This window comes from Schistocerca americana, chromosome 2 (assembly GCF_021461395.2).
Source record: "Schistocerca americana isolate TAMUIC-IGC-003095 chromosome 2, iqSchAmer2.1, whole genome shotgun sequence".
Lineage (NCBI taxonomy): Eukaryota > Metazoa > Arthropoda > Insecta > Orthoptera > Acrididae > Schistocerca > Schistocerca americana.
Genome location: NC_060120.1, coordinates 434,670,926 through 434,697,906, shown reverse-complemented (window position 1 = coordinate 434,697,906; position 26,981 = coordinate 434,670,926). Strand labels below are relative to the sequence as shown.

The 26,981-nt window shown below is 43.4% G+C and overlaps 1 protein-coding gene across 1 annotated transcript in view; it reads right to left on the bottom strand.

The window, feature by feature from the left end:
• The window catches only part of LOC124595272 (bcl-2-related ovarian killer protein), a 366,462-nt gene that overhangs the window by 70,517 nt on the left and 268,964 nt on the right, over positions 1-26,981 (bottom strand). Inside the window, exon 2 of the mRNA XM_047133947.1 lies at positions 11,591-11,767. Coding sequence (XP_046989903.1) covers positions 11,591-11,741 — 151 coding nt within the window. The 5' untranslated portion in view covers positions 11,742-11,767. The remainder of the gene's footprint in view (positions 1-11,590; positions 11,768-26,981) is intronic.

The window sequence follows — 26,981 nt, the reverse complement described above, 5'->3', positions numbered from 1 at the left end:
TGTACCACCTCTCAAAGTATTCGACACAATTGTTTTGAACACCCTATATATGGCTATCTCTGGGTTTATGGATTGGCTTATGTTTGTATCTTGCCGGTAAATATCTTTTTCAATGGTTGTGAGCAGCTTCGAAAAACTCTCTTTTTCCATTCAAATGAAGTTACTTACGAGACGAATTTTAATTTTGAAATCTACCCTGGTCTGTGCGGCTGGTCCCGGCTGAGGTTCGAGTCCTCCCTCGGGAATGGGTGTGTGTGTTTATCCTTAGGATAATTTAGGTTAAGTAATGTGTAATTTAGGTCAGGTAGTGTGTAAGCTTAGGGACTGATGACCTTAGCAGTTAAGTCCCATAAGATTTCACACACATTTGACATTTTTTGAAATCTACGTGGTAAACTACTTTATTTGAGGGTGTTGGTAGTCAATGCAACAGAGGGAATATGGATATTGTGCAAGCGCAAAGTGACATTACATGTCATACCTTAACTACACTCCTGGAAATGGAAAAAAGAACACATTGACACCGGTGTGTCAGACCCACCACACTTGCTCCGGACACTGCGAGAGGGCTGTACAAGCAATGATCACACGCACGGCACAGCGGACACACCAGGAACCGCGGTGTTGGCCGTCGAATGGCGCTAGCTGCGCAGCATTTGTGCACCGCCGCCGTCAGTGTCAGCCAGTTTGCCGTGGCATATGGAGCTCCATCGCAGTCTTTAACACTGGTAGCATGCCGCGACAGCGTGGACGTGAACCGTATGTGCAGTTGACGGACTTTGAGCGAGGGCGTATAGTGGGCATGCCGGAGGCCGGGTGGACGTACCGCCGAATTGCTCAACACTTGGGGCGTGAGGTCTCCACAGTACATCGATGTTGTCGCCAGTGGTCGGCGGAAGGTGCACGTGCCCGTCGACCTGGGACCGGACCGCAGCGACGCACGGATGCACGCCAAGACCGTAGGATCCTACGCAGTGCCGTAGGGGACCGCACCGCCACTTCCCAGCAAATTAGGGACACTGTTGCTCCTGGGGTATCGGCGAGGACCATTCGCAACCGTCTCCATGAAGCTGGGCTACGGTCCCGCACACCGTTAGGCCGTCTTCCGCTCACGCCCCAACATCGTGCAGCCCGCCTCCAGTGGTGTCGCACAGGCGTGAATGGAGGGACGAATGGAGACGTGTCGTCTTCAGCGATGAGAGTCGCTTCTGCCTTGGTGCCAATGATGGTCGTATGCGTGTTTGGCGCCGTGCAGGTGAGCGCCACAATCAGGACTGCATACGACCGAGGCACACAGGGCCAACACCCGGCATCATGGTGTGGGGAGCGATCTCCTACACTGGCCGTAAACCACTGGTGATCGTCGAGGGGACACTGAATAGTGCACGGTACATCCAAACCGTCATCGAACCCATCGTTCTACCATTCCTAGACCGGCAAGGGAACTTGCTGTTCCAACAAGACAATGCACGTCCGCATGTATCCCGTGCCACCCAACGTGCTCTAGAAGGTGTAAGTCAACTACCCTGGCCAGCAAGATCTCCGGATCTGTCCCCCATTGAGCATGTTTGGGACTGGATGAAGCGTCTTCTCACGCGGTCTGCACGTCCAGCACGAACGCTGGTCCAACTGAGGCGCCAGGTGGAAATGGCATGGCAAGCCGTTCCACAGGACTACATCCAGCATCTCTACGATCGTCTCCATGGGAGAATAGCAGCCTGCATTGCTGCGAAAGGTGGATATACACTGTACTAGCGCCGACATTGTGAATGCTCTGTTGCCTGTGTCTATGTGCCTGTGGTTCTGTCAGTGTGATCATGTGATGTATCTGACCCCAGGAACGTGTAATGAAGTTTCCTCTTCCTGGGACAATGAATTCACGGTGTTCTTATTTCAATTTCCAGGAGTGTATATTCAACTTGAAACCGAAAAAAATTGGAAATTTGTGTTAAGGACTATGGGACCAAACTGCTGAGGTCATCGGTCCCTAGGCCTACACACTAATTAAACTAACTTAAACTGACTTACGCTAAGGACAACACACACACCCATGCCCGAAGGAGGACTCGGACCTCCGATGCGGGGAGCCGCACGAACCGTGACAAGACACCTAAGACCACACGGCTGAAACCGAAAATGGGATGAAAATGCTATTTTATGTCAGATCATTGTACAGCATTATATGATGTTCCTCTACTAGCAGTCCGCTGTCCGAGTCATCAACAGTTCCAGAATCATATTCGCGATACGCAGCTATTTTACGCGCATCCAGTTTTGTAATGGAACTGCGTGGTTTGAGAGCCACATAAAGGCGACTACGTCCGCTGGAGAGCGCTGAAAGTGAAAATCGCTTTTACTAGGTCGCCCCGTGTGCCGACCGCGCTGCCTCTCGTGAGGTTTATACTTATACGGATATGGTGTCAGTTCTTTTGGACATGCCCGAAAGAACAGACACCTTTAGCTGCTGACGGGTGTTGATATATATCAACGGGGACAGGTGAAAATGTGTGCCCCGACCGGGATTCTAACCCTGGATCTCCTACTTACATGGCCATCTGAGCCACCGAGGGAATAGAGGATAGTGCGACTGCAGGGACTATCTCGCGCACGACTCCCGCGGGACCCACATTCTCACCTTGTATGTCCACACACTACATTCGTAGTGTCCCATCCCAGCTTACTCATTACTCGAACATGTCCGAAAGAACAGACACCATATCCATATAAGTATATAGTTCTGGCAATACCGGCCATGACCTTCTTCTTCTCTGGAGATGCACACATATTCCCCGAACTCTTACGGGGCTTGGTAAGAATGTCTTCCACGAGTAATGAGTGTGTTGGGATGGGCCACTACGAATGTAGTGTGTGGACATACAAGGTGAGAATGTGGGTCTCGCGGGAGTCGTGCGCGAGATAGTCCCTGCAGTCGCACTATCCTCTGTAGCCCCGGTGGTTCAGATGGACAGAGCATCTGCCATGTAACAATGAGACCCCAGGTTCGAGTCCCGGTTGGGGCACACACATTTTCACCTGTTCCCGTTGATATATCAGGTGATCAAGAAGTCAGTATAAATTTGAAAACTTAATATGTAAGTAGGCTATTTAGGTTTTCTTATTGGTAACGCCACGTAGCGCTCTGTATGAAAATCACTGGCTGTGCTGTGTGCAGTCTGTGGCTAGTTTGCATTGTTGTCTGCCATTGTAGTGTTGGGCAGCTGGGTGTTAACAGCGCGTAGCGTTGCGCAGTTGGAGGTGAGCCGCCAGCAGTGGTGGATGTGGGGAAGTGAGATGGTGGACTTTTGAGAATGGATAATCTGGAGGTGTGTCCATCAGAAACAGTACATTTGTAAGAATGGATGTCATGAACTGCTATATATATTATGACTATTAAGGTAAATATATTGTTTGTTCTCTATTAAAATCTTTAATTTGCTAACTATGCCTATCAGTAGTTAGTGCCTTCCGTAGTTTGAATCTTTTATTTAGCTGGCAGTAGTGGCGCTCGCTGTATTGCAGTAGTTCGAGTAACGAAGATTTTTGTGAGGTAAGTGATTTGTGAAACGTATAGGTTAATTTAGTCAGGGATTACTGAAAGTCAGATTGCGTTGCGCTAAAAAAATATTGTGTGTCAGTTTAAGCACAGTCATGTATAGTTTTTCTAAGGGGACGTTTCATTTGTCAACACTTAGCCGAGGATACCTCACTGGAATCTTCTGATTTTTTTCTTGTAGTTTGTGTAATTAGTGCAGCCCTTGTTTATTGCTAGCGCGTAATCGTAGAGAGAATTTCCTTTGTAGCTGTAGTTTTTCATTCTTGTACAGTAAAACAGTTGTGGCATGCATGTAGATTTGCACCAAGTATTTCGCAGCTGCGCTTGCAATTAACGAGATATTATTTTCAATGCTATGTTAATGTGTTTTCTTATTTTGCTCTTCAAATTGTGGTTTCTGTGTTGTCGTGTGAAATATTGTGACAATAATGGCGTGTGAAAAACGTAATACTAGGCACCAAAGTAAACTGAGAAATGACAGTGAAGACGAAAGCAGTGTGTTAGCGCCGCCGAGTAATGAATTAACTAATGTTCAAAGTAGTAATTTGGTAATTGTGCATAGGGAAATGGAGCGGGCTGCAAATAATGGTGTAGGCAGTGAAACAATTAGTGAACAGGGAAGCATTATCGATCGATCGGTCGGCAACAGCTCGCCTCAGGAATCCGAAATGACAGGACACAATCTTGCAAATACTGTAGATTCAGGTTTTGCGTCCTCACCGTTTTCTCAAATAAGTCAAGAAACATTTTCTGCTTGTCAAAATGTGAATGTTGCCGGTGCAAATGCACTGCCGAAAAGCATAGAGGAACAGATTCCAGACACTAATACATTATTATTGCAATTAATGCAACAAATGCCGGCCGGTGTGGCCAAGCGGTTAAAGGCGTTACAGTCTGGAACCGCGTGACCGCTGCGGTCGCAGGTTCGAATCCTGCCTCGGGCATGGATGTGTGTGATGTCCTTAGGTTAGTTAGGTTTAAGTAGTTCTAAGTTCTAGGGGACTGATGACCTTAGAAGTTAAGTCCCATAGTGCTCAGAGCCATTTGAACCAATGCAACAAATGAAACAAAATCAGAGACAAACACAGCAACAGTTAGACACAATGGAACAAAATCAGAGACAAACACAGCAAAAGCTTCAAAAGTTAGACAAAATGGAACAAAAGCTTCAAAAGTTAGACTCAGTGGAACATACGCTTGAATAAACACGTGAAGATTTAACTACTGAGTTACATAAAATCGAATCGTAATGTCAAAAAGTCTGTAATGACGTAAAAACATAAATTTGTGAGCATTTCCAACCTATTTTTTCGCGGCATGAAAATACATTACAGAATCACGAATTAGCCATAAAAGAACTGCAAACTATTGTTCATGAAAATCATGAGACCTTGCAAGCTAAAATTGACTCAGTTGCATCTACCGATTTGGTTACGCAACTTGCAAAAACTCAGGAAAACTTAAAGGACACAGTAGATACGATTTCAACACAAATGGACACTCTGAAATTTGGTTCAGAAAAACACACTGAGGAAATAAGTACACTATTGGAGAAAGTAGCCGAACTTTCGGATCAGTTCACTAACTTATCTGCAAAGGTAGATGATGATCTGAATGACACAAGACCTGTAGTCATCACTGATACAGAAGGGTATGAACAAATTAAGAAATTCAAACAAAATCAGAATGAAATTAATACGCAACACAAAAGAGAAATCCAGGAAGTACAAGATCAGTTGGCACAAGTAATACAAAAATTACATATTTCAGAGGACACTCGCGCTCCAACACGGGAAGAGGGACTGTTCATTACTACACGTAAATTCAAAACATTTAAGAATTCTGGCAACGACATTCATCCACAAGCGTGGCTCCATCAATTCTCTCATTGTTTTCCTCCCAACTGGTCATTAGAGCACAGATTAGAATTTATGAATTTATGTGTGGCTGCTTAGAGAATGAACCAGCTGAAAGAATGCGATCGCTCATTCACGATTGTCACAGTGAAGGAGAATTTTATCATGCCTTCCTCTCAGCATATTGGTCTCAAGCTGCACAAGACCGAGTAAAACATAACATTTCGAACAATCTGAATTTTCCAGTCTTGTGAAATATTTTGAAGACATGTTGCACAAGAATCAGTACCTGTCAAACCCATACAGCCCCTCAGAAGTCATCCGCATTTGCTTAATCAAATTATCTGAACATTTACGACATATTATTTTGGCAGGACGTTGCAAAGACGACATTGAAGCTTTTCAGGGACTCTTACAAGAATTAGAAATTGACACTGACAATCGCGGAACGCGAAATCAGGAACACAACAATTACAGGTCACATCCGTCGCAATTCCGCGATGACAGAAATAATAAATGGACACACCTCCAGATTATCCATTCTCAAAAATCCGTCATCTCACTTCCCCACATCCACCACTGCTGGCGGCTCGCCTCCAACCGCGCAACGCTACGCGCTGTTAACACCCAGCTGCCCAAAACTACAATGGCAGACAACAATGCAAACTAGCCACAGACTGCACACAGCACAGCCAGTGATTTTCGTACAGAGCGCTACGTGGCGTTACCAATAAGAAAACCTAAATAGGCTACTTACAAAGTGCCTATCAGCAGTTAGTGCCTTCCATAGTTTGAATCTTTTATTTAGCTGGCAGTAGTGGCGCTCGCTGTATTGCAGTAGTTCGAGTAACGAAGATTTTTGTGAGGTAAGTGATTTGTGAAACGTGTAGGTTAATTTAGTCAGGGCCATTCTCTTGTAGGGATTACTGAAAGTCAGATTGCGTTGCGCTAAAAAAATATTGTGTGTCAGTTTAAGCACAGTCATGTATAATTTTTCTAAGGGGACGTTTCAAATAAACCACGGAATAATGTAGATAGAGAGGTGAAAATTGACACGCATGCTTTGAATGACATGGGGTTTTATTAGAACAAAAAAAAAAACAAAAAAAAAACAAACAAAGTTCACATAATGTCCTACAGATGGCGCTGGACAGCAAAACGTCAGTGACTGCGCATGACAATCGTGTATAAAAGGAGCTGTAATGAGAGAGAGAGAGAGAAAATCAGATGCGCCAGCAGTCGCAGCATGTTGACGTTACCCGAAAAGGCGCTTTTAGTGAAGCTGTATTATCAGAATGGGGAATGTGCTAGTTCAGCGTTACGATCCTATTGCCATAGGAAGCGGATTCGAACGGGTGAAGGTCTGTTGACAAATGCAGCTGTGGCGAGAATGATTTCGAAGTTCGAAGCCACAGGTTGTTTAGACGATAGACCACGTAGTGGCCGACCGAGCACAAGGCGTAATGCTGCTGAGACAGTTCAGGAAGAAATGGAGGCTGTAGCGGGTTCGACTCTATGCACGGGGAAGTCAGCGCTCGTGTAGTCGCACGACGCACCGGCATTCTATACATTACTGTTTGGTTGGCACTGAGGCGTACCCTCCGATGCTATCCGTACAAAATCCATCGGCATCATGAACTGTTACCTGGCGATTGAGTGAAGCGGAGGGCAATTGCGGTGTGGGCGCTTCTAAAGATGGCGGAAGATGAGGATTGGTTGAGTAACGTGTTGTGGACCGACGAAGCTCATTTCACGCTCCGAGGGTCTGTCAACGCCCACAACTGCAGAATTTGGGCTACCGAAAATCCTAGAATTGTCGTGGAAACTCCATTGCACGACGAGAAAGTCACGGTATGGGTTGGATTTACCACATCTACCGTTATCGGGCCTTTTTTCTTCGAGGAAATGCGTGATTCTGGTTTTGTTACTGCTACCGTGACGGGTGAGAGGTACGCCGATATGTTACAGAATCGCATCATTCCCAGCCTGGCTGATAAACACCTGCTGGAACGTACGATGTTTATGCAGGATGGCGCTCCACCCCATACTGCTAGACGCGTGAAAGATCTTTTGCGCGCGTCGTTTGGTGATGATCGTGTGGTCAGCCGCCACTTTCGTCATGCTTGGCCTCCCAGGTCCCCAGGGCTCAGTCCGTGCGATTATTGGCTTTGGGGTTACCTGAAGTCGCAAGTCTATCGTGATGGACCGACATCTCTAGGGATGCTGAAAGACAACATCCGACGCCAATGCCTCACCATAACTCCGGACATGCTTTACAGTGCTGTTCATAACATTATTCCTCGACTACAGCTATTGTTAAGGAATGATGGTGTACATATTGAGCATTTCCTGTAAAGAACATCATCTTTGCTTTGTCTTACTTTGTTATGCTCATTATTGCTGTTCTGATCAGATGAAGCGCCATCTCTCCAACATTTTTTGAACTTTTGTATTTTTTTGGTTCTAATAAACTCCCATGTCATCCGAAGCATGTGTGTCAATTTGTACCTCTCTATCTACATTATTCCGTGATTTATTCAGTTTTGAAATTTATACTGACTTTACGATCACCCAGTATATCAATGCCCATCAACAGCTGAACGTATTAAATTAATTATAATCTCGTGAGGTCGGATGTCCACGTCAAAGTTAGCTGCCTCGTCCCGTGGGAGGACTCTAGCGTGGTGGCTCGCACTCGGCGAGCTCTCGCCAGCGTCACACGTGTGAGAGAACCGCTGGCCAAGAGAAGCCGGGCCGCCCGCAAAACTACTGGTTGGGAACAGGTGCCGCTCACAACGCTGCAGTGCTCTATTCCGGAAAGGCTACTGTAGTTTAGAAGTAAAACCGAGTGGTAATTAGTGTGTGGTTAACGTACCGGCCCCCCCCCCATGAACCATGGACCTTGCCGTTGGTGGGGAGGCTTGCGTGCCTCAGCGATACAGATAGCCGTACCGTAGGTGCAACCACAACGGAGGGGTATCTGTTGAGAGGCCAGACAAACGTGTGGTTCCTGAAGAGGGGCAGCAGCCTTTTCAGTAGTTGCAAGGGCAACAGTCTGGATGATTGACTGATCTGGCCTTGTAACAATAACCAAAACGGCCTTGCCGTGCCGATACTGCGAACGGCTGAAAGCAAGGGGAAACTACAGCCGTAATTTTTCCCGAGGGCATGCAGCTTTACTGTATGATTACATGATGATGGCGTCCTCTTGGGTAAAATATTCCGGAGGTAAAATAGTCCCCCATTCGGATCTCCGGGCGGGGACTACTCAAGAGGATGTCGTTATCAGGAGAAAGAAAACTGGCGTTCTACGGATCGGAGCGTGGAATGTCAGATCCCTTAATCGGGCAGGTAGGTTAGAAAATTTAAAAAGGGAAATGGATAGGTTGAAGTTAGATATAGTGGGAATTAGTGAAGTTCGGTGGCAGGAGGAACAAGACTTCTGGTCAGGTGACTACAGGGTTATAAACACAAAATCAAATAGGGGTAATGCAGGAGTAGGTTTAATAATGAATAGGAAAATAGGAATGCGGGTAAGCTACTACAAACAGCATAGTGAACGCATTATTGTGGCCAAGATAGATACGAAGCCCACGCCTACTACAGTAGTACAAGTTTATATGCCAACTAGCTCTGCAGATGACGAAGAAATTGAAGAAATGTATGATGAAATAAAAGAAATTATTCAGATTGTGAAGGGAGACGAAAATTTAATAGTCATGGGTGACTGGAATTCGAGTGTTGGAAAAGGGAGAGAAGGAAACATAGTAGGTGAATATGGATTGGGGGACAGAAATGAAAGAGGAAGCCGCCTGGTCGAATTTTGCACAGAGCACAACATAATCATAACTAATACTTGGTTTAAGAATCATGAAAGAAGGTTGTATACATGGAAGAACCCTGGAGATACTAAAAGGTATCAGATAGATTATATAATGGTAAGACAGAGATTTAGGAACCAGGTTTTAAATTGTAAGACGTATCCAGGGGCAGATGTGGACTCTGACCACAATCTATTGGTTATGACCTGTAGATTAAAACTGAAGAAACTGCAAAAAGGTGGGAATTTAAGGAGATGGGACCTGGATAAACTAAAAGAACCAGAGGTTGTACAGAGATTCAGGGAGAGCATAAGGGAGCAATTGACAGGAATGGGGGAAATAAATACAGTAGAAGAAGAATGGGTAGCTTTGAGGGATGAAGTAGTGAAGGCAGCAGAGGATCAAGTATGTAAAAAGACGAGGGCTAGTAGAAATCCTTGGGTAACAGAAGAAATATTGAATTTAATTGATGAAAGGAGACAATATAAAAATGCAGTAAGTGAAACAGGCAAAAAGGAATACAAACGTCTCAAAAATGAGATCGACGGGAAGTGCAAAATGGCTAAGCAGGGATGGCTAGAGGACAAATGTAAGGATGTAGAGGCCTATCTCACTAGGGGTAAGATAGATACCGCCTACAGGAAAATTAGAGAGACCTTTGGAGATAAGAGAACGACTTGTCTGAATATCAAGAGTTCAGATGGAAACCCAGTTCTAAGCAAAGAAGGGAAAGCAGAAAGGTGGAAGGAGTATATAGAGGGTCTATACAAGGGCGATGTACTTGAGGACAATATTACGGAAATGGAAGAGGATGTAGATGAAGATGAAATGGGAGATATGATACTGCGTGAAGAGTTTGACAGAGCACTGAAAGACCTGAGTCGAAACAAAGCCCCCGGAGTAGACAATATTCCATTGGAACTACTGACGGCCGTGGGAGAGCCAGTCCTGACAAAACTCTACCATCTGGTGAGGAAGATGTATGAGACAGGCGAAATACCCTCAGACTTCAAGAAGAATATAATAATTCCAATCCCAAAGAAAGCAGGTGTTGACAGATGTGAAAATTACCGAACTATCAGCTTAATAAGTCACAGCTGCAAAATACTAACACGAATTCTTTACAGACGAATGGAAAAACTAGTAGAAGCCAACCTCGGGGAAGATCAGTTTGGATTCCGTAGAAACACTGGAACACGTGAGGCAATACTGACCTTACGACTTATCTTAGAAGAAAGATTAAGGAAAGGCAAACCTACGTTTCTAGCATTTGTAGACTTAGAGAAAGCTTTTGACAATGTTGACTGGAATACTCTCTTTCAAATTCTAAAGGTGGCAGGGGTAAAATACAGGGAGCGAAAGGCTATTTACAATTTGTACAGAAACCAGATGGCAGTTATAAGAGTCGAGGGACATGAAAGGGAAGCAGTGGTTGGGAAAGGAGTAAGACAGGGTTGTAGCCTCTCCCCGATGTTGTTCAATCTGTATATTGAGCAAGCAGTAAAGGAAACAAAAGAAAAATTCGGAGTAGGTATTAAAATTCATGGAGAAGAAATAAAAACTTTGAGGTTCGCCGATGACATTGTAATTCTGTCAGAGACAGCAAAGGACTTGGAAGAGCAGTTGAACGGAATGGACAGTGTCTTGAAAGGAGGATATAAGATGAACATCAACAAAAGCAAAACAAGGATAATGGAATGTAGTCTAATTAAGTCGGGTGATGCTGAGGGAATTAGATTAGGAAATGAGGCACTTAAAGTAGTAAAGGAGTTTTGCTATTTGGGGAGCAAAATAACTGATGATGGTCGAAGTAGAGAGGATATAAAATGTAGGCTGGCAATGGCTAGGAAAGCGTTTCTGAAGAAGAGAAATTTGTTAACATCCAGTATAGATTTAAGTGTCAGGAAATCATTTCTGAAAGTATTCGTATGGAGTGTAGCCATGTATGGAAGTGAAACATGGACGATAAATAGTTTGGACAAGAAGAGAATAGAAGCTTTCGAAATGTGGTGCTACAGAAGAATGCTGAAGATTAGATGGGTAGATCACATAACTAATGAGGAAGTATTGAATAGGATTGGGGAGAAGAGAAGTTTGTGGCACAACTTGACCAGAAGAAGGGATCGGTTGGTAGGACATGTTCTGAGGCATCAAGGGATCACCAATTTAGTATTGGAGGGCAGCGTGGAGGGTAAAAATCGTAGAGGGAGACCAAGAGATGAATACACTAAGCAGATTCAGAAGGATGTAGGTTGCAGTAGGTACTGGGAGATGAAAAAGCTTGCACAGGATAGAGTAGCATGGAGAGCTGCATCAAACCAGTCTCAGGACTGAAGACCACAACAACAACAACAACGTACCGGCGGCAGAGGCGGCGGCGGTGCCGGAGCGGTCGGCGAGCAGCGCGGCGTGGCTGTGGTGCGCATGCGCCGACTGCAGCGGGAAGCTGAGCTTGCGCCGCTGGAACGCCTGCAGCGCCGCCTCGCCGGCGGCCGTCAGCGGCGGCGCCATGGCGCGGCCCGTGTCCGCTGCCCGCTCTGCAAGAGCGAGGAGAGCGGGGCGTCATCCCAGGCATCCGGACAAAGTCATTCGATCAGCAGAAAGAGGTACAGCGGGCGAAGAAAGTCAGCCAGCCAGTCAGTCAGTGGAAAGATTACAGCAGGCGAAGGCTATAATTTGAAGGAGCACATCAGTCCCTCAGCTCGTATTTTAACATTATCAACAGGCTCTGCATCTTGACATCATACACTTTGACGCCGTACTATGCTCAACTTAGCATGGCTCGCGATTTGTGTTTGATGGGGATGATGTATACGCATCCTTTGTAAATGTACTTGAGAACGATCCAAACTCGAAATTCGCAGTACTTTTTTTTCAGTTTCAAAGTTTTTTTGACGGGGAATCAGCAACTTTTTTCAATTTCTTAAAGCGTTTATTAAAAATTCTGTCAACAGTGGCAGTATTTATATTCGGCGAGTAGTTAGAAGCCATACAGGTTAGTTTTCAAGCCTGGCTTACTAAGGCTACAAAAACAGAACATGGTTGTCAGTGAACAGGGAATACAAAAGTTGATTTTCAACAAAAAGTTCAAATGCAACAGACATTAATTATTAGAATACAAACGTACTTGCACTAGCAGTGTCCGAATTTAACACTAAACACCAAAGTCTCAACACTTGCTTTATAAATATTTCCAGAATGAATGCCACAATCCACGCGTGCTTCTTCCCAAGTCAAAATCAAACTGGAGGCCAACATAATCAACAGTACCAGAAAACTATTGATGGCCTCAGTTACTAGCGCACGTCCGCAGCCAATGCGCGTGTTACGATTTACATGTGGGTGCGTGTAAGCACCTTTACTAAATGTGACATCAATACTGCGAATGACAACAACTGTACAAGAATTACCCAAATACGGACACTATTGTCGCTTGTAGCCGTTGCGTATTTAAACATAAGACAAGTATTTGATGTTCAGCTGCGCGACCACGGGCGCATCGAATTAGGATAGGGGCCATCGCAGTGCCTTTATTAACCAGTCACATTTAATATAAAGTACATTGAAACAAGTAAAAATAACATTTCCTGCTCAATTACAAATTTTTGGTCACACATTTAGATGATAGTCTTCCAAAAGTCTACATAAAATATGGTTCAAATGGCTCTGAGCACTTTGGGATTTAGCATCGGAGGTCATCAGTCCCCTAGAATTTAGAACTACTTAAAGCTAACTAACCTAAGGACATCACACACATCCAGCCCGAGGCAGGATTCCAACCTGCGACCGTAGCGGTCGCGCGATTCCAGACTGAAGCGCCTAGAACCGCTCTGTCACATAGGTCGGCGAAAGTCTACATATATAAATAGATAAATGTTTACTTTCATGAAACATTTAAAAAATAATACATATCGTTTGTTTAGGGAATAAGTTTCGTAAAAACCAGTTACATAGTCCTACTAAAATAGCGTCCCACATTGAAATCGTCTTATCCTGCACTCAGAGTGCGTGTCCGTTCATGTGAGCCCTGTTGCCGTAAGTCACAGGGAGCGAGTACTGAAATACGGATACTCGAGCATTTTACATAATGCTAAATAATTTTGCGTTGTGCATGAACAACATACAGCGCTCCTATGATTACGCCACCAGTCGGATACAAACAACTTGACCAGACACAATTTGCTAACTAGACATTCTAATCCAATTACAATAGTGTTTCAAATTCAAACGTCATCGTCAATTTGCTGGCTTGACATACATATCTAATCACGGGTTACACTCAAACATACTTAATAAAGTAAAATTTTAAAATACGGCCTGATGGAACAACTATGTCTTTCTTTACAGGCATCGTGGCTGTGGTGCCCACCCAGAAGAAGCAGATGGTTAGAAAATCCACAACACGTTATCGAAAATCTTGAACCAACTAGATAAGGAGGGATGGAGTATGTCTTTGTCTGTTCCTACAACTTTTGCCTCATACTGTAACTTCGAGCACGGAGAACGGAAATACTGATGCCGCAGCAGATGTTCCACTTGCTGGTTCGCACTGTCGGAGTATAGCAAAAGTATTGGTGACTGCACACCTCCTGACATTATAGTTGTTAATGTTGTGCATTCTTTGCTCTAACCAAAAAGTAGGAATATGTAGAGAGGAAGCATTCAGATGGGGAGAACGATTTTTTTATCGCAACCCACATTGCCACCAAAGACACATCAGTTTGTGGTACTATGACTCGCTTCACGAATTTCGATTTCTGTAACATAAATAATTATTACCCATTCTTTTAATTAATGAATAAATGTGTGAAAATAGTACACATACGCGTAATATTAAAGTTTCAGTCTTTTGCTCAAAATGTACACAAAATCACATTACCAAAAGCCACATGATATTTGCTGTTTGAGGTGAGCATAATGCACCGTGCATGTCGCCAACACCGTAGATATTCCGAATCCAAGAATCTAGCCTCTGATTCAAATAAAGTGTTGTTTCTCGTGTAGTCTTAAATCTTCTTCTGTACAGATGTTTCAAAAAGGCTGCTCTCTAAATCCAGCAGAAAAAATCAAGCAATTAGACGACGAGAACATCGAGGAGGACTACTTGCTAATGAAGACACTTGGAACAACTTAACTCTCGCAGTCCGCTACGCTGAACCAGAACGCAGCAAGCTGCTGAACTCTATGCTTGATAGTTGCTTATTGAAATCATGAGAGGGCACAAGACGTAACAGCTTGTGCTTTAGTAGTCCACTCAATGATTCTGCAGCTACGGAATAGCTGAGCACGAATATTGACGAAGAAATACTATCATGCAAAAATACTGCACGAAAGGTAAAATACCCCAACAGAATGCCAATTTGTAAGTTTGCTCTGATGGAAAGTGGCGCATTCTGCTGGCGAAATAAGCGACTACGTAACACACAGAGGCTTGCGGCTGGAACTCACTGCATCACAGCTGACAACGCAGATTCTTTCAAAATTAAGACGCAGAGTTATACAAGCGAGTATTATATTCGATACATTCACCAACCAAAGGATAAACATCAAAATAATCAGGAAAATTTGAAGGATATTATGGTAAATTTAGAGACCAATTTAAGGAAAGTGATTAGAGAGATAGACTAGTATCTCACGTTAGCGACAATAGTATACGTAGAAAATCTCAGCTTGGGCTTCAGAAGGGTTGCTCTACATACAGTGCCATTTACACATTCACTTACCAGATTCTATAAGCATTAAATAATAAAATAGCGCTGGCTGGTATTTTCTGCAACCTCTCTAATGCATTTGACTGTGCGGATCACACTATTTTCCATGTAAATTTACTTTTTATGGGACTGATGGTATAGCCAACCAACGGATAATGTAATATCTAACAAAAAAATTGCAAGAAGTTGCACTCAGTGAATATCAATGTAGTCCACGGACATAATTTTGACTGTGGAGAAATCACGTGTGATGTTCCTCAAGGTTCAATCTTAGTTCCAGTACTGTTCATCATATATGTTAACGATCTTCTGTCTAGTACACAACAAGCAGAATTAGTTCTTTTTGCACATGACACTAGTGTTGGAATCAAACCAAGAATCCTTTTGGAAACAGAAGAAATGGCAAACAACGTTCTTAAAAGTACCACTGACTGGTTTTCTGCAAATGATCTCACCAATAGTTTTATAAAGACAGAACATCTTCAATTCCGCACATCTAGAGGTTCTACACCAATAAGTGTAACACATGGTCAGGAAATAATAAATAAGGTGGAAACTACAAAATTCTTAGAGACTTTAAATTGAAAAAGCACAATTTGGAACTACCAAAACAATTTAGTTCAGCCAAATTTGCGCTTAGAATCAGTGCAAATCTTACAGAGACACAAATCAGTAATTTGCATATTTTCATTCAATAATGTCATACGGAATAATGTTCTGGGGCAACTCATCTTCAAGAAAGAAAGTCTTCATTGCGCAAAAAAGTGCTGTAAGAATAATATGTGCTGCTCACACACCGTCATCTTTTAGATATCGGTTTAAGGAGTTGCGCATTCTGACTACTGCTTCACAGTATATTCATTCCGTCATGAAGTTTCTTGTAAGTAATCCACTACAGAACAATGAGGTACATAATGATAATACCAGCAGGAAAAATGACATTCATTACTCCACACTGATGTCTTTAGCAAAAAAAGAAGTGCACAATGCTGCAAAAAAAAAATTCTTTAATCACTTATCCAGTGATATAAAATGTCTGACAGACAGCAATGTAAGATTTGGTAACAAACTGAGAAAGTTTCTCCTTGACAACTTCTATTCCTTAGAAGAATTTCTATTACTATAATGTGTAAAATGTGGTGGGTAGGAATCACCAACTCACATCTGTATGTCTTTCTTCTTTTATGAAAGAAGAGAGAAAAAAGAAACTTGGTGGAGTTCAGAATGTAACTGTATCCACAAAATAATGTGTGATGTGAATGTAAAATGACTTGTTCCACATCATTACAAACTATCGCGCAAAATGATCCATGAACATGTAACTAGCTAACTAACTAACTAACTGAACAAACACAGAACTTCAAGATACGGATTACAAGGTCGACACTGTCGCTTGTGAAGAGTGCACTCCAGGGGACGCAAATGCCACTGTAACACCGAACTCGACTCCGGTGCGAAGCCAACTTACGTGAGAATCGGAATTCAAGATACCGGCTATCAAATTACAGACATTTTCTGCCAGTTCTGAAGCACGTTCCAGATTTTCGGAACCTTTTACCGTCCCAGGTAGATTGTTATCTAGCAATGTTAACTGCCAATAAATGTGTGTTCCACCGTGGTTATTCAGACAGGGAACCCATCAATTTGTTTAATGGCACTGCAGACACGTGTGAACAGGTCGAACAAAATCTCATTTATAGATTTGGAAATACGAATGACTACGCAAAACCATCTTCATTTTTTGGATAACAATTCAGAGGCGGGCTGCTAGATTTGCTACTGGTAGGTTCGAACAACCGGGGTGTACTCAGCCCTTGTGAGGCAAACTGAGGAGCTACTTGACTGAGAAGTAGCGGCTCCGATCTCGTAAACTGACATACGGCTGGGAGAGCGGTGTGCTGACCACATGCCTCTCCATATCCGCATCCAGTGACGTCTGAGGGGTGAGTTTGACACGGCGGCCGGTCGGTACCATTGGGCCTTCGAAGGCCTGTTCGGACAGAGTGTATTATTTTTTAGTTTAAGTTTGAACACCACGCAAGTATCCACAATGAGATTTTCACTCTGCAACGGAGTGTGCGCTAATATGAAACTTCCTGGCAAATTAAAACTGTGTGCCGGACCGAGACTCGAACTCGCGACCTTTGCCTTTCGCGGGCAAGTGCTCTACCAACTGAGCTACCCAAGCACGACTCGCGCTTGGGTGCTTGGGTAGCTCAGTTGGTAGAGCACTTTCCCGCGAAAGGCAAAGGCCCCGAGTTCGAGTCTCAGTCCGGCACACAGTTTTAATCTGCCAGGAAGTTTCATCAAATTTTGTGTGTTCACTTTAAGGTTTCAAGAACAGCTGAGTCACTGCCGGCGCTGTTGGTCCTACTCAGTTCCCCAACTCCCCACTCCCCTCTCCCCCACCCCATTCCCCTGTGCTATCTGGAAATTGGCCAGAAAAGGACTCAGTCTGTGCTGGGCTGCCAGATGGGATGGACCTATGTATTATTTTGAACGCAGTGCATAACGTTGTTAACTTAAACAATTTAAGTTGGACAGGGGTAGTTGCCATTGATGGAGCAATAGCAGCCTGATATGGACTGGACATTTTCGCTATTAGTCTAGCACAAGAGAGTTGCTCCAGCCAGTCTAGCCAATAGCCCTATATAGGAAGGACTGTAATAATGACCGGGCCGTAAGCTATCACTGAAGTACGCGGGAGTAACCTCCTGCGCCGGCCGCGGTGGTCTAGCGGTTCTAGGCGCTCAGTCCGGAACCGCGGGACTGCTACGGTCGCAGGTTCGAATCCTGCCTCGGGCATGGATGTGTGTGATGTCCTTAGGTTAGTTAGGTTTAAGTAGCTCTAAGTTCTAGGGGACTGATGACCACAGATGTTAAGTCCCATAGTGCTCAGAGCCATTTGAACCATTTTTGAGTAACCTCCTGCCGAAGTAAAAGCGATTAGATGCTGCTGGGCGGAACATAATGATGGGTAATAATAGTATTAGAACAGTGACCCATTGTCCCACTGCGCCTTTAACACCTTGTTTCTACATACAGGACTCCTGTAGCAGCATCATTTGGGAATGAAACACACTAACACCTATTTACAGGTTGCAAGTAGCATCCTAGCAAACAGAAATATGGGAAATATATACCGTATGATTCATTTTTACGAATGCAGTCCTCATTATCTTCCCTGAACATGGTGTCTCAAGACGAAAAAGAAATATGAGCAGTCACCTCCAATCTAATCCAGGGCTATCTACCAAGCGTATTGTATATCTGAAGAACAGGCCCGCCAGGTCAGCTGTGAGCTGCGACGGCCATAAGCCCCAACTTCCGATCGCTCAAAATCTTCGTGATCACTTCCACCTCTAACCGCGGCACCATGCGGCGCAACTTGGACTAACTGCAGCTTCACCCCTGACAGACTGATCTTTTAAAAAAATCCGAAACGGAGATGTTTTGTCAATATATAATATTTTTTTCCATAATGCGGGGCCACAGTCAGTGTTACATTTACACTTTCACTCTCATGATTTCGGCTTTACTTGATAATGGCACTTTGAAGCCGAAATCATGGTTGTGTAGGTTAAATGTAACACTGCAAATAAACAACAGTCTAACAGTGGTACTGACTTAAAAGAAATTTTGTCAATACACCTCGAATTTATTACGCGAAATGTAGATTCCTCCCTTTTATACAGGTTATTTTTGAAGACAGAAGAAATGACCATACACGAGTTTTCACTTCGCTAAAGTATAGTTACCTGTCGTGAAAATCCTGTACAACGCTATGGCATAGACTATGTTTCATGTTAACAGTCTCTCATCAGGCAGAAAAAATTGTTCTTATCAGCGTAATATCTGCCACGTCCCTAGAATATTAAACTCATTTTTGGGTCATGACGAAGTGTTAAGAGCATGCTCTACCTCTGTCACAGGATGCCTTCTCACTTCCGAACTCTCTTAAAGTAAACAAATGTCTCATCACTTAGGGAAAGTCTCTCAGGGTAACAGCACAGAAAAATAGTAAATGTCAGGTTTATAATACGAAACACTTCATAAATTCGACAATATACTTGATTTTATTACGATGATCATCTCCCACCTACCTGACTACCACTCCACCTCTTGAATCGTATCCGTGGTACTCTCGCCCTCTCTTCCACCTGCCTGGCGGCACGTCATTGATATCAGATCGATAGGTTAATTAATTAACTTGATCATGAGAGTCCCTTCGCACGGTGAGAATTTTTTTTTTCATTTTCCGATACCAAAATGTGTGGTACTGTCGTCAAATAGCTGAAGACATCCAACGTTAATTGCGTTCTGTGTCTCGGTAGTCTTGTCATGCTGGTGGAAATAAGTACTTCTGGTGTCTTGCTTCCGAACTAATCCTGCTGAGACCTGTTGGTCGGTGGGGGTGCAGGATATTCCTCTCTCTCGTCCACCGCCACGACGCCTCCGCCACCACGTCGCGTGTGAACATCTGCCACATTGTCTTTGACCACCCCTCCCGACAACACTGTTGCCTATTAGATTTGCAACAGACCAGAAGTAGGAGGGTATACTATACCTGCTACTTACCACATCTCATGAATTATCAGATCCAGCTGAATCCATACCTTCCGTTCAGCGAAGACTGTTCCGCACCAATCCTACTCATGGCGCCTATCCAAGTGCACTAGATCTTTCCAGGTGCGTGCCTGTCGAGGAGGTTAACACCCCTAACCGGTGTATAGCAGATATGAGAGTCTTGTGGTGATATAACAGACGGTTAAGAAGAGACGTGTGGTTTATGCATGATGGAGCTAGAGACAGACGGTGTTTGATTTATGTAAATCAACTGTATTGTCAATTCTGAAGTATTGTTCTAGTGCCTGTGTAGGTAGGAGGTGGAAGATTGAAATTCCGTTAAATGGTCTCGCCGCGACCAAAAATCGCCTGATTACCAGTCCAACTATTGAATCGTATCCGTGGTACTCTCGCCCTCTCTCCCACCTGTCTGGCGACACGTCATTAATATCAGATTGATGGTTAATTAATTAAATTGATCATGAGCGCAGAAAGAAAGTATTTGCAAGAGAGAAATGATCGTGGAGCATAAGAAATGATAGCAGAACATAAGGACATGCACTCCTAAACTACAGGGTTCTGCGCTGAAACACGCTGTGATGCTAAAACTATGTGGTTTCCGAAATAATAGTGATGCGGAGTGCAACGCTATTAATACTCTAGTGCAGAAAATATACTGTATGTCCCACATATGACATACATCCACTCTGTAAGTTTTCTATTCCATCCACTACAGTGACAAACTTTAAGATGATAAAACTACTTCCTTCTACACCAAAGAAACCATTGATTCTTTGTGATGGATACACAATATACTTTCCGGAGGTGTAGAGCGCCTAGTGCTCACACCCAATTTCAGTTCATAAATTATGCACTGCTACCATCAGTCCTATAAAATGGTCGCCAGTAATGGAAAATGCTTCTTATGAGGAAACAGACAAATGCATAGCAGCGGTGTTTGATATCTATAATTACACACCATGCTACATTAACTCCATAAACAGGACAACTGCCAAGCAAGTATACACGCATAGGGTTTGCAGTACCTCACAGCCGGCCAGGGTGGTCGAGCGGTTCTAGGCGCTACAGTCTGGAACCGCGCGACCGCTACGGTCGCAGATTGGAATCCTGCCTCGGGCATGGATGTGTGTGATGTCCTTAGGTTAGTTAGGTTTAAGTAGTTCTAGGGGACTGGTGACCTCGGAAGTTAAGTCCCATATTGCTCAGAGCCATTTGAACTAAGTACCTGAAAAGGAACTTAAAAAAATGTTGTAATTTAATCTCAAAGATACAAGAAAAAAATTTGTTCGGCTGTCACACCAGAGGAATACTCTGAAAAACTTTTTTTATCATTGAGAGACAAAGGACTAATTTCGTGATTCTTTTATTACTTCTAGTATTAACTACTTTTTTGTTCTGATGTGCTGGAGTAAAAGACGTACTGTATAGTTTCATGTCTATGTGTGTGTTAAATGATGAAAAATGTATTTTATAATTTGTCAGGATCAAGCCTAAATCCCATACCAATGGAGTACAAATTATTCTGTTAATTCGAGAAGGCGAATTTTGGATGGAGGCGACGATCTTCACGACGGCGCTGCTCAATAGAGGTACGTGATTGTGCACTGCTTTCCTTTGGTGGCCTCTAAGATTAATTTCGATGTGTTTTTGCCGAGACATTCAGAACCTGCAATCTTCCTTTTCGTATAAAAATAGGAGTCCGACTGAAAAAGAAATATTCTTAAATTTAGATAATTGCAATTCTTTTACCCAGGCCACAGGGAATGATAGAAAGTACGTGCCTCTACCCTGATTGTACGTTCGCAATCTCCGAGTGTGTTACGACGTAATTATTTTACACAAAAAAATATTAAGATAGATCTTACTCATCAGACCGCAACCACTCGTACGCGAATGTACGTACCCTCTGAATGTGTCTAGTCAGTTGTGCGCATTGTTCTAAAGCTTTTCTGTTAATATTCTGTGGATTGCATCTCTGCAATTAATTTTTGTTTATGCCGCAAATCGCACTTCACGCGAAGTATTTATTACGCAAGTTAATGTCAAAAAATTTCGAAGTACGGCTGACTAAGCAAACCGCTACAATAATTTTTATATCTCTACAACTACAATAACAAAAAACAATAACAAAAAAACAAAAACAATAACAGAGATAGGGTACGTTACATACCTCACAATCCTCTGTTAGTGTCTTAGAAAAAGAGTTTGAAACATTTTAGGTAAACCACTTGCACAAACAGTTCTGAAGTATCGTTCTGATGTTTGGTGTCCATACCAAGAAGATATCAGAAACAGAGAAATGATTGTGGAACATAAACACATTCCAAGGGCTACACGGTTATGCTATGGTTTGTATATGTTGTGGGTACGTGTCTATTTCCAGCGCATGACATACATCCTCTCTGTATGCTTCTCTCGGATAAATCATGGTGACAAACTGTAAGGTGATAAAACAACTACCTTGTACACCAAAAGAAACATCGAATGTTAAAAAATGTGTGAATTCCTAACGGACTAACAGCTGAGGTCATCGGTCCCTAGACTTACATACTACTTAAACTAACTTAATCTAACGTATGCTAATAACAAAACACACACCCTTGCCCAAGGGAGGACTCGAACCTCCGGCGGGAGGGGCCATGCAATCCGTGGCATAGCGCCTCTAACTGTGCGGCCACTCGGCACTGCAAACATCGAATCTTTGTAACGCAAACACTACATGGGTTTCCGGAGATGTATGATGCCTGCTGTTTACGAAGTTCAAGCCTGGTTACGGTTCGGAAATTATGATATGTTCACAACAGTCATATTAAATGATCGTGGGCAGCCAAAATGCATGCGAAGGAACGCGTCATCTTACGAGGAAATAATCACCACGGTCAGTAGCCAGAGGAGTTGTAACAGTATTATCCCAGTTTACCATCGCCCCTGGTAATCTTCCTCTTGCACCCACAAGTATGGTCCGACGTTAGGTTGTATTGCTCATGTGTGGGATAATATGGCCGTTTCGTCTTGGCGCCACGTCTCTAGACTGCCTTCTCTTTCCACTATTGGCATGCATATATATATCTCATCGGTCCACTCTCCTCCAGAACACGCAAAGTTATTGATTTCACTCAGTACTCATTTCATGGTAATTTTTGTCTAATTTTATGTGTTCTTAGTCAGTTTCCGTAATTTTGTTAAGTTTTCGCGATTTTACATATTTCATCGTTTTCCCTCAATTTTTATGTATTTCACATCAATTTATCGTCATTATGCCAGGTTTTCTCGAATTTTACCTATTTTATGTTATTTTCATATTTTTTGACAATTTTCCATCTGTATGGTCATGTTGCTGACACACCGATGTGTTCAAAAAATGATTCAAATGGCTCTGAGCACTATGGGACTTAACATCGGAGGTCATCAGTCCCCTACAACTTAGAACTACTTAAACCTAACTATCCTAAGGACATCACACACATCCATACCCGAGACAGGATTCGAACCTGCGACCGTAGCGGTCGCGCGGTTCCAGACTGTAGCGCTTAGAACCGCTCAGAGCATAACATCTTCGATATGATTTATATTACCAATATTTGTAACAATATTGTCTAGATTCTCCAGTAATAAAAACCATGCAAGGCGTCCCGCTGCGCCTATCACACAGCCTTTTATACTTTAAAAATCCACGATGATGGCACATGCTCACCCCAATCACGCTGTTTTGTGTGCTAGATGTGTACTGGATGGAGCGGGACAGTCTTTCGTGAGTATCATTCTTATGTACGAGATAGAACAGTACATTAATCACCGAGCGAGGTGGCGCAGTGGTTAGACACTGGACTCGCATTCGGGAGGACGACGGTTCAATCCCGCGTCCGGCCATCCTGATTTAGGTTTTCCGTGATTTCCCTAAATCACTCCAGGCAAATGCCGGGATGGTTCCTCTGAAAGGGCACGGCCGACTTCCTTCCTTATCCTTCCCTAATCCGATGAGACCGATGACCACGCTGTCTGGTCTCCTTCCCCAAAACAACCAACCAACCAACAGTACATTAATCGGACGGTATGGTATAGCACTGTACTTGAATGCATTCAGCCACTTTCAACAACATATTCTACAGTTGCAGTGCATCTGCTCTATTTTCTGTGTGTCTGTACCGCGGATAGCTCCCATGGCTCAGAGCAGACCCAAGTCAAGTGTTCGAGTGTACATCCGCCACGCGTTATATACGGAGCGATGTTCGGAGGCTTCTTCTAAGCGTTGTGGCAAACATATTACAACCTCTCACCTATGTCTGGCGAAGTGACTGCAGTAAGAAAATTAGGAGCTAATACAAAGATTTTTATCTAGATACAATCAGGAGCAGAAGTACTGTCTTTTGTTTTCTGGATAAATAAGAGCCAACACTTTTCCGTGAGTTTTGTGTGACTATAAATGGATGGACTGACATCGTAATAGGTAGAATAAATTTACGTTTACAACTACATGCTTACTTCGCAAACCATCATTCTGTGTGAGGCAGAGGGCACCCTGTGCTACTACTAGTCATTCCCTATCCTATTCAGCTCACAAACAGAGCGAGGGAAGACTACCTATATGCTCCCTATGAGCGCTTATTTCTGCTATTTTACATTCGTGATCCTTATGCGAAATGTACGTTGGCGGCGGTGGAATCCTGCGCTCGGATTCAAATGACGGTTCTCAATAGTGTTCCTCAAAAATGACGTTGTCTTCGCTATAGGGAATCCCATTTGAGTTCTCGAAGCATCCGCCCACTAATTTGGCTGGAGCCAATAGGAACGCTTCTATAGGGCTGTATTCTGAGGCAAACTTATGTCTGCAGACTCGTACACGTTTGGAATGTGGCGGTCAGTTTTGTTATTGAAGTTAAAATCTTCGGGGTTATTATGTGTACCTGGCATGTAGACATTTACCTGCAAGCTAACAAAAGCTTAATTACATGGTTCTAAAACTTTGACTTCAGCAACCGCAGATGTAGATGAAATGATGGCAGAGTATTCCCGGGTGCATTTCCTTGGTGCGATATCCACCTTGTGTTACAAGAAGTAAATTTCTCAAGTCTTCGGAATGACACCTATGATCTACAATTCCTAAATAAGTGAAATGCCAGTTGTTCAGCTGCGTAGAGTGGTATGGAATAGAACTCAGCTACATAATTCTACAGGATGACTAAAAGTTTGTTAACATTTGAAAATGAGCTAATTCACGGAATAATGTTAGTAGAAGGGTTAAACTTGACACACATGCCTGAAATGAGATGTGGTTTATTGAAACCAAAAATGAGTTCAGAAAATGGGCAACAGATGATGCTGAATCGACGAATCCCATTTCACACTCTGAGAGTCTGTTAGCACGTACAACTACAGAATTTAGGCTACTGAAAATCCTAGGAACTATTTGCCACTTTTTGTAATGGTATTTGTTTAAGCAACGCCGCTATTTAAATAAATAAATAAATAACATTATAAAAACTGGCTGGTTGCTGTTTTCTTCTCTGTAAGAGTGAACCTAAATCCTAGAACTGTCGTGAAAACCACACTGCATAACAAGAAAGTCACTGTACGATATTGAATTACATCATCAGTCGTGTCGGACCCTTATTGTTCGGGGAAATGCAGGGTGCTGCCTTTCAAACTGTCAGCGTGGCGGGTGAGAGTACGAAACAGAATCGCTTCATCCTTAGACTGGCTGAAAAACACCTGCTGGAAGGTACGAGTTTTGTGCAGGTTGACGCTCCACCCCATATCGCAACTCGTGTGAAATATCTCTGACTCACGTCGTTTGGTGAAAATCGCTTGCTGTGCCGCCACTTCCGTCAAGCTTGGCCTCATAGCTTCCCAGTCCTCAAGTCCGGGTTATTGGTGTTTGTAGGGTTTCATGAAGTCGTAAGTCTACCGACTTCATGACTTACGACTTCATGGTGTGGGTTCCTGTAGTCATGTCCTAGTTCATGAACCACGGGCAACGTATGAGTGGCCAAGTAAGTGGTCCCGACAGTCGGGATACCAGTTACTTTGGAATAAGGCTGGGCATCTCGGACATATTCTGAGGCGTGGTCACCTTTGTGCTCATACGGCAAAGACTACCAAATCCACCGGTTAGTCCCTCGACCGTTAGGGGTAAGACTCAATGGGACTCGGGGGAAGTAAGGCTAGCAACCTGCTTCCCTGGTACTTTAAATATGATGCTGGCAACAATCAGAGCAAAATGCCTCAGTCCTTTGGAGGTGACGGAGTCCCACCTCTAACTGACAAACCAGGGACTCCTAAGATACGACTTGGCAAACAAATGGTAATGATGGTAATGAGATGGGGAGCTATTAATATCAATGGGGGCTACTCTGGGAAGAAGGTAGAGCTGGCAGAGGCTGCAAGTAAGATAGGGCTGGACGTTTTAGCTGTTAGTGACATTCGGGAAAGGGGTGAGAAAGAAGAGGAAGTGGGAGAATACAGGGGCTTCCTGTCAGAAGTCAAAGCAGGAATAGCACAATGGGTTGTAGGGCTTTACATCAGGAAAGAAATGGAACCCAGCGTAGTTGCAATAAGATATGTAAACGAACGACAGATATGGATAGATTTGACAGTGTCTAGCAAGAAAATTAGGATTGTGTCAGCATATTCGCACTGTGAAGGGACAGATCAAGATAAGATGGATAGTTTTTATGAGGCACTCAGTGATGTAGTTGTTAGAGTAAAGGACAAGGACAGTGTTCTGCTCATGGGTGATTTTAATGCCAGGATTGGGAATCGAACAGAAGGCTATGAAAAGGTTATGGGTAAATTTGGAGAGGATATGGAGGCCAACAGGAACGGGAAACAACTCTTGGATTTCTGTGCCAGTATGGGCTCAGTAATCACAAACTCCTTTTTTAAACATAAGAACATTCACCGGTATACATGGGAAGGCAGGGGAACCAGATCTGTCATTGACTATATAATAACAGATCAGGAGTTCAGGAAGTCTGTGAGGGACACACGTGTATTCAGGGGATTCTTTGATGACACTGATCATTATTTAATCTGCAGTGAAATAGGGATTGTGAGGCCGAAAGTGCAGGAGGTCAGGTCCATATGTAGGAGGATAAGAGTGGAGAAACTTCGGGATAGGGAAATCAGGCACAAGTACATAACAATGATCTCAGAAAAGTACCAGTTAGTTGAATGTAGTCAATTACAGTCACTGGAAAAGGAATGGACAAGGTACAGGGACACAGTACTAGAAGTGGCTAAAGAATGTCTTGGAACAGTAGTGTGTAAAAGTAGGATGAAGCAAACAGCTTGGTGGAATGACACAGTCAAGGCAGCCCGTAAAAGGAAAAAGAAGGCGTATCAAAAATGGCTACATACTAGAACTCAGCTAGACAGAGAAAGTTATGTTGAAGAAAGAAACAAAGCCAAACAGATAATCGCAGCATCCAAGAAGAAATCTTGGGAAGACTTTGGA